General features: G+C 35.4%; 1 protein-coding gene across 1 annotated transcript; it reads left to right on the top strand.

Annotated features, from left to right (window-relative positions):
* The first annotated feature begins 6,555 nt into the window (after positions 1-6,555).
* LOC126828327 (transforming growth factor-beta-induced protein ig-h3) lies at positions 6,556-11,266 on the top strand. Its single transcript, XM_050558017.2, has 6 exons — positions 6,556-6,749; positions 7,707-7,912; positions 8,746-8,950; positions 9,630-9,731; positions 10,503-10,613; positions 11,042-11,266. The coding sequence occupies exons 1-6, from the start codon at positions 6,587-6,589 to the stop codon at positions 11,152-11,154; spliced, it is 900 nt and encodes a 299-aa protein (XP_050413974.1). The 5' UTR covers positions 6,556-6,586; the 3' UTR covers positions 11,155-11,266.
* The last annotated feature ends 2,801 nt before the right edge of the window (positions 11,267-14,067 follow it).

Genomic DNA, 14,067 nt, shown 5'->3' with positions numbered 1-14,067 from the left:
CGCCCGTAAATTACTTGTATGCGGGCATCCATAGCTGTGATTTGGACAGCACTGATGGTTGTCCAAACATTGCCCATTGCTTCACCAATTGTCAAAAATCGCCGGTGTACACTAGGCTTTAGTTATGTTTTTCGATTTTCGAAAGGTTTTACCGGTAATAGACTTATTGAACTTTAAAGGCTATTATATGATGTTGAATTCAATTTATACAAGAATTATATAAATAGACAGAAATTCTTCTTAAATGAAACTTAATAGTGTATTTTCTTCGAATCCCCTTAAAAACGAATATCATTGTGATATCCTTGTAATATTTTATGGTAATATGAAAGAGAGGAAAAAATACAAAAAAACAACGACTCAATTGTGATATATGTTTATTTCGTATTTATTTTCACAACTATTTTATATCATTTCAGATGTGTAATTCGAAAGTAAAAATTGGTTATTTTCTCCGAAAGCTGTTATTTTTTTATTGCTTTGATAACCACTTGTGTATTCAACACGTCCCTCTCTCCAAAGAATATAAAATGTCGACTTTGGCTTCTATTAAAAGTTTACAAGGGTGAATATTATAAAAAGCAATAGTATATAGATGTTTTTTTGTATCTAAATGTGAATATTATAACAAGAACAATAAAGCAGTGTTAAAAATCACATCCTGGAAATACGAAACAGCATTACTCCTTTGTGCAATCTTTGATGGGGAAGTCAAAGATTTGGTTGTTGCGTTCCTCTAGCAAATAGTTTCAATGACTACTTCATTAATAAGATATCGGATATCGGGAAGTCACTAAACAAACCAGATGAAAACATAACAACACCCCCTTGTTCAGATGTAGACGGAAGTTTTTAGGACCAAGAAGCTTTAATGCTCAGGGTGCATTTGAATTGTTATGTGAGAAAGAAATTCGACAACTTATTACATCCCCAAAACCGACATCATATGAACTGGATAAAATCCCGACTCACGTATTCTAACGAACATTGTTGTACTACTGCCCACGGTAACTCTAATTATAAATACCTGGATGAGTTCCACTACTCTTTAAATCTGCTGTTGTGAAATCTCTTTTAACAAAGACTGGCTTTGATAGAAAACTTGAAATTACCGTCCTGGTGATCAAGGTCGAATGTCATTTCTAGTACTGTTAGTTCTTTCTATCGCTTTCGACAGTCTAAGTTCTGAAGTGTATATAAATCATACTGCTCTTGGGTGGTTTCGGTATTTGTTTGAAAGGCACCCACCAATCAGTTATAACAAAGATCCGTATTGACGTGGGGAATACCACAGGGGTCAGTCCTTGGCCCATTATATTTACCATGTATAACAATCAGCTGGGCAACATTCTAGACTGTCAATCACGTGATCAGAACCTCTATGCAAATGATACACAATTTTATGATTGATTTATCCATTAAGCTAATTAAGAAACTGTTGCAGCAAAAATGACATCAACTTTCCAAGAAATTCAATTATGGGTGGCCTATAATATGTTGAAACCAAAACAAAATAAGATTAAATCAATGGTTGTTGGACCAAAGGCTCGATTATCAAAATTAACACAAAATGAATTTAAAACTGGTTCAGGAACAATCACCTTTCATCTTCTGTAAGAAAAAGGTGTAGTGCTTGGCATGGAATCGACTGTGGCTTAACAAGTTGACAAACGCCCTCAAAAATGTTTCTCCTAAATAAAGCACAATGAAAACATAAACCACCTCATAACTAATGGAGCAGCCGCTGCACTTGCCAGATCTTTAATACTTTCTCGTCTTGACTATTGTAACAGCTTGCTATCTGGTCTTCCAAAATATCAACTTGAGCGACTGCAGCGAATTCAAAAATGTGCTGCCAGAATAGTAACTAAAATAGATTCCCGCTGTCATATTACACCTGTGTTAAAAGAACCACACTGGCTTCCAGTACTGACAATAATTAACTTCAAACTTCTTTTCTTTCTTTAACATAACAATTTATTCATGGTTTGGCCCCTGAATATCAATGTAAAATAAAATAATCAAAATATACTCAATAGACCAAATTGGAAATTGAAAACTTTTGGAGTCAGATCTTTCCGTACTATTGCATCTGAAAAATGGAATTCTCTACAAGATGAACTTTGATCCGTTTCGATTTTGAATCAATTAAAATCTCATCTAACGACATTCCATTTCCTAAATCTGTGGTGTATGAACCTTTGGGTGTGAGGATGAGTCAAGCGCTTTAAGCACGCTTTGTGGATCTAGCGCGTTACACATGGACATTTATTATTGTTATATTATATAGATATTTTCGGATATATAAATAAATTTTTACCTACCTAACTTTACTCCAGGTATATAAGATACATTCCCTGAATTTAGTTTTTCTAAAGCATATTTTACAGCCACATACTGTTGTAAAGATTCACCCGAAATCGCCGCACATTTATTCTGTAAATTCTCTCGAATATTAAACATTAACGTAAATTTTAAGTTTGCGTTTGCATTCCATTCTGAGCTACGAACACGACAATATTCATTACACGCTGAATATCGAACAACACAAAATAAAAAAACCACAACATTACAAAAACAGCTTTCTCTAAATCCAAACATGTTGTCGATTTGTCAGAATGAATAATTGGTATTAATATCATGTGTACTAGCACAGTTGTCAGGCATTTTGTATTCTCTTTTCGAACTTTGTTAGCGCTCAGCTTCTGTTTACTCCACATATAAAGCTAATTCAAGGTATGCCACATGTAATGATATTATGCATTATGCATAAACGTCAACGTGTAAACGAAGAGGGAAGAAGGACATGCGTGTAACAAGAACAATGAAATATCTGACAGGTATAATTTATATTATATTTTACCGGATTTACTTGTAGCATTTATGTGCCTATACAATGTATTCTCCCACATCATTTATTCATTTTATTAATCTGATTTTGAGCTTCTGAATATGTTTATTAATAAACATAAAAAAACACACAAAATCCCAACACAGCCAAACGTCACTGCCATTTAAAGTCCGCTCCAGTATTAATCGGAGAAATAAAAAACAGAATAGGCCTAACTAGAAACAAATTTGATAGGCATATTTTACCATGTTGGACTAGAGCAACCATTTCTTTAATTATTTATAATACTAGATTTATCTTATTGCATAAAACGCCGATAGGGGACCGAATACAATTTTGATAGAGAAGCATTATGTCAAAATATAGGCGATTTTACTTCTCCCGCCCACTGTCAATGCAGCTGCTGTTCCCAAAACAATCGCTGATGGCGATGACTTGTATGAATTTGCAATAGGCGTTATTCTGATTTCTTCAGGTTGGTCACCAAATGTATCATCGCAGAAGATTACTATTGCAATGTATATAACATTAATACATTAGTTTACGGTTCACATGCCAGAAACAATACAGAGAACAGAACGGGACAGCATATTTGCAGGATTGCGTACCTTCCAACTGATTTGCCTACGTGAGCCTACGTGAATGCGAGTTCATCTGCGCATAATATTATCTATCTACTTTCCCGGATGTGTAAATCTAGTGATGTGAACATAATTTAAGTTAACAAAGTGTAAAGTGTGGGCAGAACTGAAGGATTTGCGTAAAAAATCTGAATTGTTACTGGGATCTTCTTTGTCACACAGATGAACACTCCCCTAGCTATTTTCATTGATAACTGTGCCTTGACTTGTGTCGATCCATCCATAATACTTGTCTATATAATCGTATACAGTCAAAGGTAGATATGCACATATATGTTTCAACTGGTGGAGTATCTCGGACAGAGATATTCACCTTTAATTGGTCCAGACTAATATTTGTTGTAGAGAATATAGGCTTGATTAATTGAGACTAATTGTTAACACTATGGTGCTGTCTATATTGGTTACGGCGAAGTTTTCTATTGTGAATTCCAGATTAGGATCAGGGCTAGTGTTCGATTGGGTTCTTCTGTATGACCAAGCAAGACAGCAAACACAAACCACGACAATGATTTCTCTTTTCTTTTGAGTCACCGTACTTTTTAAGTCCGGATTTGGCATGAGGTATATGATAATAAAATAACATTAAGAATATACGGGTCAGTGAATGCAAGAGATGGAGAGAAATGGGGTTAAACGCCCACTCGACACAAACTAGGTCATTTTGGGACTAACATATGGTTCAATTTTATTTCAATAATTCGCTTGCGTGTAGATGTCTGTAGCGGTGGGGGGAAACCGGAGGACCCGGAGAAAATCCACGAGGTTGGACAGGCGACCCTACTCCTTGTCACGTACAACCGGGGGATCGAAGCCCCGTCAGTTGACTAAATGACAGACCTGATGATACAGCGCGCACGCGCTAACCATTTGGTCATCCACCATCCCCCCATCAGTGAATGTGATATTAATATACGTATACATAAGACGATTAACAACATGTATATAAAATATTTATAGAATGAAATACGAAAACAACAAAGGGGAGGAGAGGAAATGGGGATTAACGTCCACTCGACACAAACCAGGTCATCTCGAGACTAACATATGGTTTAATTTTTAATTCAATAATTCGCTTGCGCATAGGGGTCTTTAGCAGTGGGGGGAAACCGGAGGACCCGGAGAAAACCCACGAGGTTGGACAGGCTACCTACTCCTTGTCACGTACAACCGGGGATTCGAAACCACGCCAGTTGACTCAATGACAGGCTTTATGATACAGCGCGCACGTGCTAACCATTCGGCCATCCAACCCCCCTAACAACAAAGGGTACAGAAAATACAACGCATGATGCTCCTCTAATACATTATCAGATTTTAACGTAGCAAATACAGATTTTACCGCAAAAAATAAATAATATCAAACATATAAATTAAACAATAACCAGATTTTACCATACATAATCACTAGATTTTATCATACAAAATACATAATAACTAGACTTTACCATATCATTATCAATAGATGTTATCTTAGAATAATCGACACAGGGTACTGGGTAATTAAATGATTTTCTTGATGATGTCGAAACGTTGCATAGTCTATTAAATCCAGCAAATTGTATTTTGTGTTAATATGTTCAATTACCACGTGCCTATCAAATACGTAATACATAATAACTAGATTTTACCAAAACATTAATATTCAGATTTTAATCACATGATTTTACGACAAGAACAATGAACAGTTTTTACAGGAAGCATCATGTTCGAATGGTCATCATGGACACGGCATCAAACTCAAGTTTGACATACCTTATGATAAGTTTTGTACTTGCCAGTTGTACACATGATTAACAATCCAGGATATAAATATTTTAGATACCATAATATTGTGTCTATATTTTTACTTTTTAAAGGACCTAAGTCCGTAACTCAAAATCCTCCAAAATCTTCGACATCGAAAACACGAATTATTGGTCAATTTAAATCAACATTGATGATGTAAACTTACCGGGAAAAGATGAGCTTCTGATATCCGATATTTAAGATAAAAATTTTTTTTTAACATTGGTACACGAATCGTGTACCATAATGCGCTTCAGCCCCAGTTGTATTGAGAGACTCGAGGGACGAGGCTAGACACATTGCACCAAATCAAATGGAATTATGTAGACTAGAATAACTAGACGCTAGAAATTTGCACTCGATTGAGATTGCTGACTTATTTCGCCGAACATAACTGATTTGAAATTGGAGTAAAAACGGAAACCATTAAATGTAAATCAGTTTATATACATTCATATTACAGTATTATATGCGTTGCGACCCACTTTTGTGAATTTCTAGGTCCCAAATGTTAGCGATTTAGCTCCTTTAATTGTCATTATTATTTGTAACTCCAAGAATATTTCTTTTCTTTTGAACTACATATCAGATTCTGGTCTAAGTACGCCCACATTATTTTTTTAATATAAAGACGCATCGTCGATAGTTTAGAAATATGTTGCCAGCAATACAAAAACCGGCTCCTTGTATTTCTCAGAAAAATTAGCACAGAGCTTTGGATATAACTGGATAAGAACAAACGCTTTTGAAAATCTTTGAAATACAGATGCGAAATTGAAAACATACATTTTAAGTTATTCTGCTCTTTGGAGTAACGCAAAGCTTATGTCTGGGGTGTAGAATATAAAGATGTGTTCATATCAATGGACTCGCCTTAGACTGTCCAAGGTTCTATTGTCCGGATCTCTCTTCCAGAGCTGATGAACACGGGGGCGGATCTGAAAGTATACCCTTTCGATTGGGTGGATACGAAACCCGAGATATCATTTACATATTGGTAGTGGTGCATTTAAAATAACCCTTGACGTCTGGAATTTGAACCCCTGCCCCACCCCTCTCTTTGCATTACACATAATATTATAACCATATAAATATTTACATATAAATATGTAAAACTGTCACCTGCAGACAAAAGTTTGTATTGGTCCCGGAATCAAAATGTCTTGTATGGTACAAATAATTATAAAATGATTATATTTTGTACCCGGACGAATAATACCCTTGGACCAATACCTGTTATCTGTTATGAGGTTATAATGTACTTGTGAACCAAACAGACGTTTATTCTCGCTCTCCTTTGACCAAGATGGCGTGGCTAACAATTATCGTTTACCTAAGTTTATTTGTTTCATCTAATGGCGTGTTGGATGACTTACCAAATCTATATGACGTTGCTGCTAATCTAGGATGTGATCGATTCCTGAAATTGACAGAAGATGCGGGAATGGCGGGTATTTTAAACGGAACAGGTAGGCATCCCTAGTCATTTGCTTCCTGATTACATCGTTACCTTCCAAACGAGGGATACTGCCTAAATGAACACAGGTTTAACTATTGAGAGGTCGGTCTGGTCTTTGTTGTTTGGTTGTTTACGGGATGGCCAACGGAATAGATATTAGCCACGAAGGCTATTTATTTGTAGAGAAAGTGAAATAGACATAAACTTACAAATAAATGAGGGTCACGATTGTCGCGCGGTGGGTCCTGGACTCGGAGTAGAATGTTCCGGATTTGATTTCCGGCGGTGGGTTGGGTGATCGAATGGTTAACGCGCGCACATTGCATCATAAGGTCTGTCATTGAGTCAAGTGGCGTGGTTTCGATTCGCTGCTTGTACGTGACAATGAGTAGTGTCACCTGTTCAACCTCGTGGGTTTTCTCCGGTTTCCTCCCACAGCTATAGACCCCGACGCGCAAGCGAATTATTGAAATAAAATTGAACCATATGATAGTCACGAAATGACCTAGATTGTGTGGAGTGGACGTTAAACCCCATTTCTCTACCGTCGCCTGTTCAGCCTCGTGTTTTACGCGCAAACGAATCATTGAAATAAAAGTGAACCATATGTTAATCTTGAAGTGACCTAGATTGTGTCAAGTGGATGATAAACCCCATTTATCTACCCATGGCCTACATTTTAATCAATGTATTTCAAGAATAACAACACACTTGAAAGAGACAAAAACAAATATATTGAACATTATGTACAACTTAAACCAGATGCCCCCCCCCCAACCCTTCCAAACGTATCTTCGCTGTTCGTCTAAACGTAGTGGTCCCCATCATATTGTTTATCATGTTGACTATAAGATAATGTTATCTTCTTCAAGTGACTTGATTTTGTCAGCATGCTATATGAATACTAAAACAAGATTATCTAGATAGTGAATAAGGATCAACTTACGATATTTAACGTTTGTTTCAGGGCCAATGACAGTGTTTGCTCCAACGAATAATGCCATTCAATCTTTACCCCGGGATGTTCTAGCCAGACTGTCCTCCGATAAAGATTTATTAAAAGCAGTATTAAGCTACCATTTTACAACTGATGTTTTTAATTCAACCACATCTATAAATGAAATGTTAATACCGTCCGAACAAGGGGCTAATATACGTATTAACGCTTATCCAGTAAGTAGACAAACTTAGAGCAAAAATTGTTAGTTACATTACAAAGGACCCACCCTCCAATACAATTCTATCATTTAATTTTTGAATAAATTAAATTTTCAAAAAAATATGTAAGTGGAAACAAAAAGATGTAATTAGAATTTTCATGCTAATAATTTTTTTTTCTAACATTTATATATTTTTTGATAATTTATATTTTAATTATATTGTCTAATAGGGCCCCACGTCCTCAGATGTCCACTTGCCATTGGGCAAGCTGACAACAGAGCTAGTCTGTCAATGAACATTACCAAATCGAACAACCGAGATATGGTATCAAATGTTCAAGACTGAAAAAAATTCCCCACACTTCTGTCCTCAGACGACCAACTGTTTTTAAATTGAGATTATAATATATTGAACAATTACACCCTTACACCCATGGAATGCTCAACCTTCGGAATATCAAACTTTCAATCCTAAACAACATGAAATGAATTAAAATTAGGTTTTACGTATCACCTTTCTGCACAGAATGTCAAGTTAATTTTTAAGTGCACGCCAAAGTGTACACAGAACCCAGTATTTTGTCCCATCCAAACAACTAGGCACTGTTGATTGTCAGGTCCTCGGTCCTATACCATTGACAAGGGCAAACCAACTCTGAAAATACCGAGGTACTGTCTCGGCCAACAAGGGGAGCGAACCCGAGAGCTCCTGGTTAAGGAGCTAACGTCTTACTCTTTGATTGATGTTACTCATAGCCACCACGGCTCCTCCCAAACAACAGTCATGGTATTAACCTTGAATTTAAAAATATTACGCCGAAAATTCAATTTATTTCATTTCCATAGCAACAAAATGACATCGTCATCACAGCTTCTGGTGGTGAGATTATTTTAAAGAATGTTCAAGCTAAAAATGGCGTTCTACAAGTTATTTCAAAAGTGATGTTTCCGCTACCTAATGGTACTATTTTCGAACTGGTAAACAATGATTTGCATCTAAGTACACTGTTCTTAACTATCATTAAAGCTAGTCTGGGTTGGACATTATCAGGTAAGTTTGTAATTTAAGTATATTAAAATGAATAGGTATACACCAACTGTGGATAATAATAATATTCCAATTAGAATATATACCGGGGCTCAAATAATGGTATTGACTGACCAGGATCTCGAAAGTTTTCAAGTCCGATCTCCGTGGCAGACGTCTATATGACTGACATTGCAGGTAAAGTGTCGCCTTGTTGCCCGGGTGAGACGCAGAGCCGAGGTCCATGTAAGTACACATTCGATAAGTAAAGAACACGTGATAGGCCAAATTGGAATTTGGTGAAGAGTAACAGTTGTTGGAAACGCCATTCCTTTTCTTTTCCTATACGAATAGTTTATATGGTTTTCTTATCCATTTCTGTATTGTCGACTCTATTTTTATAGCCCATTTCCATTTTCAGCCTTTCACGCGTGTTAAGTATTTCCCGACAGTCTGTGTTCTATATGGCTTCACCGTTTCTAGCACCGCGTTCCCGACAATCCGAAAGTCGATCTAGGTGTACTCTGCTCGAGGTTTCGGGAGATGACGCCAGGTCAGCTACGTTGACCTTTACCCTGAACTCAATTGCCTCAATTATTGTTTCTTAATAGCCATTATAATGGGGGGTTTTCACTTCGGGAAGATACAAATTCTACAAATTTATACATATATATATTATGTCTGTGTTATTCGTATTTTCCAGCAGATCCACCATTAACCTTACTGGCACCAACAGATGGTGCGTTCTCTAACTTACCTGCAGGAACTCTGACCACTTTATTAAACGATATTCCAAAACTAACAGGTATATAAAAGTTTCAAGACACCACTTGGGCGTTGCGCTACATGAATGGAATGAAATGTAATTGGGTATAATATCCTACCGTTCTGTTCCGACTGGGCTAATGAAGACGGGCATACGCCATATAGTGTGCTATGAGGGAAATAATTTTGCCTGGACAGCGGAGCTATGACCAGCTCGTATATCAAATTCCAACTGCCAAGGGATCTTTTACGTACACGCTAATGAGTACACGATATCTCGTTTTTTTCCGTCCCACCCGAACGACTATATGTTGTCCCTTGCCAGGCCCCCTGTCCTGCACCACTGAAAAGGTAGAACCGCGCCGGAAAATCCCAATGAACTTTCTCGGCCAATGCAGGAATCGAGCACGAACCTCCAGATTAGCGAGCCAAGTTCTTTACATGATACACACGTAAAATGTATTGGCTTATTTCAGGTTTCTAAACGTTCATTAAATTATTAGTGAAAAGGTTGTACTGTACGCTAAATATTGGTTACTTAATATATTTGATGGAAAGCAAAGAAGTAGGTCGGAGGAGCATGAATACTCATGGAACCAACGCCCTCCTTCAAAGGGTTTCCAAAAAATAAAAAGGGGTCAAATTTGAATTCAGTATAGACACCATAAGGACGTCCATTGTGAGAAAGCGTCACTGGGTAAACTGATTTAATACAATGTACAATATTCCTCCGATAAAGATATGCTGATGTTTGTGATATTTTCGATCTGTACGATTTTATTGAAGATGATAATATATGTTTTTGTTCTAGATTTATTATTATTCCATGTGGTTGGAGGAACTTATTACAGCGCTGGATTAGTTAATAATACATCTGTGACGGCTTTAAATAAGGGTACATTAAATATCAAAATTTCACCAGGTAAGTTAGTATATATATTTCTTCTTGTAAGAAAATTTACGTTCTTGCACAAAACCTTTTGATTTGTGTTCAATGGTCGACCTCACAGATGCTATGATAGAATGATGAAGATTTTAGAAAATAAACTATTTTTGTTTTGTTGAAAAAGCAATAGATTACAAAAGGGGGAGGGGGGAGTGCAGGTCCCACACGACGAGAACCCGTTGTTAACTTTTAATTTGATTTAACTCATATATTGGTGAACGAAAATAACATTATTGCACACAAGTGGTCAATGGGTTCGAGGATTTGCCAGGGCAAAAACGTTTCGATGAACATAATAGCAACTAAAAAGTAGGATTAAGTTTAGCACAAATCTCTTGTTTTAATTAATTTCTGATATTAATGTAGTGTATATAACTATTCATTGTCTATTCTTTTTTTTTCAGAAAATAATATTTTTGTAAATGATGCTATGGTAACTACAGCAGATGTGAGTGTTACTAATGGCGTGGTACATTACATTGATAAAGTTCTTATTCCCCCATCATTCTACCACTAATACATATTGCATTTGACAAGACTCTCTCAACTTGCAATTTTCAGAAACTGTAGGTGACATATTAAAGATCATACTGATTTAAAATGTCATATCGTTTTCATAATAAAGAATATCAGCCACTTCATACATGTATTTCATAAATTGGTTTTCATCATGGTTGTTCTGGGGGCGCTTTTGACCAAATGAAAAATTGTCTTACCGAGCAGATGGTTCATCAAGAGGTCCAATTGCCTTAATCGGTCATGGTCAAGTGTATGTGTGCATTGAAGATTTCACTTCGCGAGATTGCCTACAACACAAGATATTTTCAAGGTTGTTATTTACTTGATTAAGTGAAAGACACGATCAAGTATTTCCAAAAAGCAGACACAAACTGGATACACTGTGAAGATGAAATTAAGGGGAATCTCCTTGATCCAGATTTGAGCTTCTATGCCTCTAAGAGCTTGATCAAGTGCCTAATAAAACAATAACTTGATATGTATCACAAATTCCAAAAGATAAGAATGACGCAGTTATTACTTGATATATCTTTAAAAAAACAGTTTATTTAAGTGTATATCATATAATATATTCTCATATTTAATTAATATAATACCCAAGCAACAAACAATAACAATCAAAACCAAGTGTACATCAAATCTTTCATACAAAAAATAAACTGTTTCGTTATTACAAGAAGTTTTGACTAAAAATTCATTTTTCATATAGAACATGTAGAAATAATAAAAATATTGAGTTTAAAAAAAACATAGAAAAAGTCTACTATAACTCCACTATAACAGTCTTAACAAGACCTGTCTCTCTTCTAAATATACCAGCTAACTACTTACATACTACTACTATATGTATATAATAAATAATTATGTACTATTTTGAGGTAAAAAACACAATAGAAATGAACACATGACAATAAATCAACTGGACATACAGCACATACATACATTCTAAAATATAATGATGAATAAAAGGAATAAAGTTATTTCTAAAGTAGACTGAAATTTCTTTATTTTATTAATGCATTTATGACCTCTGTTGATCACCTTTATATTTTGGAAAAGCCCTATATGACATTATAGGAATAATAATCAAATCTTTGATCAATTTCATGTTAATTTTCAAATTAAGCCATTATTTATTTTTTTCGTAAATATATTGTGACACAATTTTAGGACATAGTAGGCAACTTATGACTAGTTTAATTTGACTTTTTGAAACACTTAAATCAATATTCAATCTTAAATTAATGTCATCAAGTGCTTCAATGTGCACGATATCATCTGATTATTATAATTTGTCAATCTATTGAAATGCCTGGCTTTTGATCTACTAATTATTTTTACTACCATTGTAATTCAAGGCACAGTCAAGGAAGCTTTATTTTCAGCAAATAATTATTGAAGGCACTGCTTACAATTTAGATTATGTATATAATAATTTTTAATTAATAACCTAGAATTAACTGCTATTTATTTACTAGAATTAAATGTCTATTTATTTAATAGAATAACCTAGAATTAAAGCGGCATTAGGTAAGATTAGATAAAGAGCCAACAGTTCTCGCTATAATAGTTAACTACAATTAACTGTCTATTTATTTACTAGAATTAAATGTCTATTTATTTAATAGAATTACCTAAAATTAAAGCGGCATTAGGTAAGAATAGATAAAGAGCCAACAGTTCTCGCTATAATAGTTAACTACAATTAACTGTCTATTTATTTACTAGAACTGTCTAATATATAGAAATGCTCAGCCATTTTCTGTTTTTCATGCCATAGAACAAATAATGAAGGTATGGAATAAGAAATTTTACAGTGGTGGGACCTGCAGTAAATTACAGTGCCAATTTATGAAACTAGCACAGTTTGGATTACATGTATTTATTTATTCTAAAACCCAGTATGGCAAATAAAACTCTTTAAGGCCAAGAGTTCATGAGTACATTTGGATAACATAATTACTGTACAATAAAGTTTTGTGGCCTTATGTAGACCCAGTCATTAAATCATAGTGTATACAAGTTGAGTTATATAAGCACACTTGACAAAACCATAATTGCAAAATTTAAATACAAGGCCACTAGCACAAATGCATGAGTTTAAACATTAAAATATAATCATAATGGCACAAAATCAGTAACATAGCCAGAGGGTGGTACTAAGGGGCTTGAGTAATTCACTTATAAAAACTCTAGAAAAAATGTTCAATTCATGAAGCACGAGATTCAAACTATAGCCACAGCACACTCTTCACAACAGTTCAGTTAACCACAGTATAAGAAGACCAATTGCAGGATATCTCTAATTTATGCAATGATGATGATTTATAGGTTGGTTTATACTTATGTAATCAATGTTACATATTTAGAGCCAGTTATCCAGTATGTTATTTGTAGAACATAGTGGAAGGTGCGGTGGCTTGCTAACAGGGAGGTACCGTGCACAATCCCAGTGTTGGCTGAGAAAGTTCATTAGGATTTTCCGGGATATTTCCATCTTGTCAGTGGTGCAGGACTGAAGGCCTGGCAAGGGATGAGATATAGGCGATCGGATGGGACAAAAATCTGAGGTCCTGTGTATACATTTGCGTGCGCATAAAAGAACCCGGGATGGCGCTGTCCTGGCAAATTTTCCTCATAGCAGACTGTATGACATATGCCTGTCTTCATTACCTCAGTCGGTCCAGAACAGTAGGACATTAAACCCCATTTCATTTTATTTTATATCGAACCAAATGTGAGAGATCAAATTAGTGGAGTTAACCCTGTTTTTTTTAAAAATTCGTGGCTATGTTACTGTACAATGCATGCATATAAAAAAAACTGACATAAATATAATTTGGTGTTGTTAACAGAAAAGTCTGACAAACAGTAATATTTATAATAACTATCATACAATACCCTTCATACT

This window comes from Patella vulgata, chromosome 7 (genome assembly GCF_932274485.2).
Source record: "Patella vulgata chromosome 7, xgPatVulg1.2, whole genome shotgun sequence".
NCBI lineage: Eukaryota > Metazoa > Mollusca > Gastropoda > Patellidae > Patella > Patella vulgata.
The sequence above is the reverse complement of the archived record's forward strand: the minus strand, read 5'-3'. Positions and strand labels throughout refer to the sequence as shown.

Bases quoted from the DNA above. Each gene is read 5' to 3' on its own strand.
- LOC126828327 (XM_050558017.2), top strand. From the start codon at position 6,587: ATGGCGTGGCTAACAATTATCGTTTACCTAAGTTTATTTGTTTCATCT. The intron at 7,913-8,745 runs GTAAGTAGACAA...TCATTTCCATAG, and splicing joins TACGTATTAACGCTTATCCA to CAACAAAATGACATCGTCAT. The intron at 10,614-11,041 runs GTAAGTTAGTAT...TTTTTTTTTCAG, and splicing joins AAATATCAAAATTTCACCAG to AAAATAATATTTTTGTAAAT.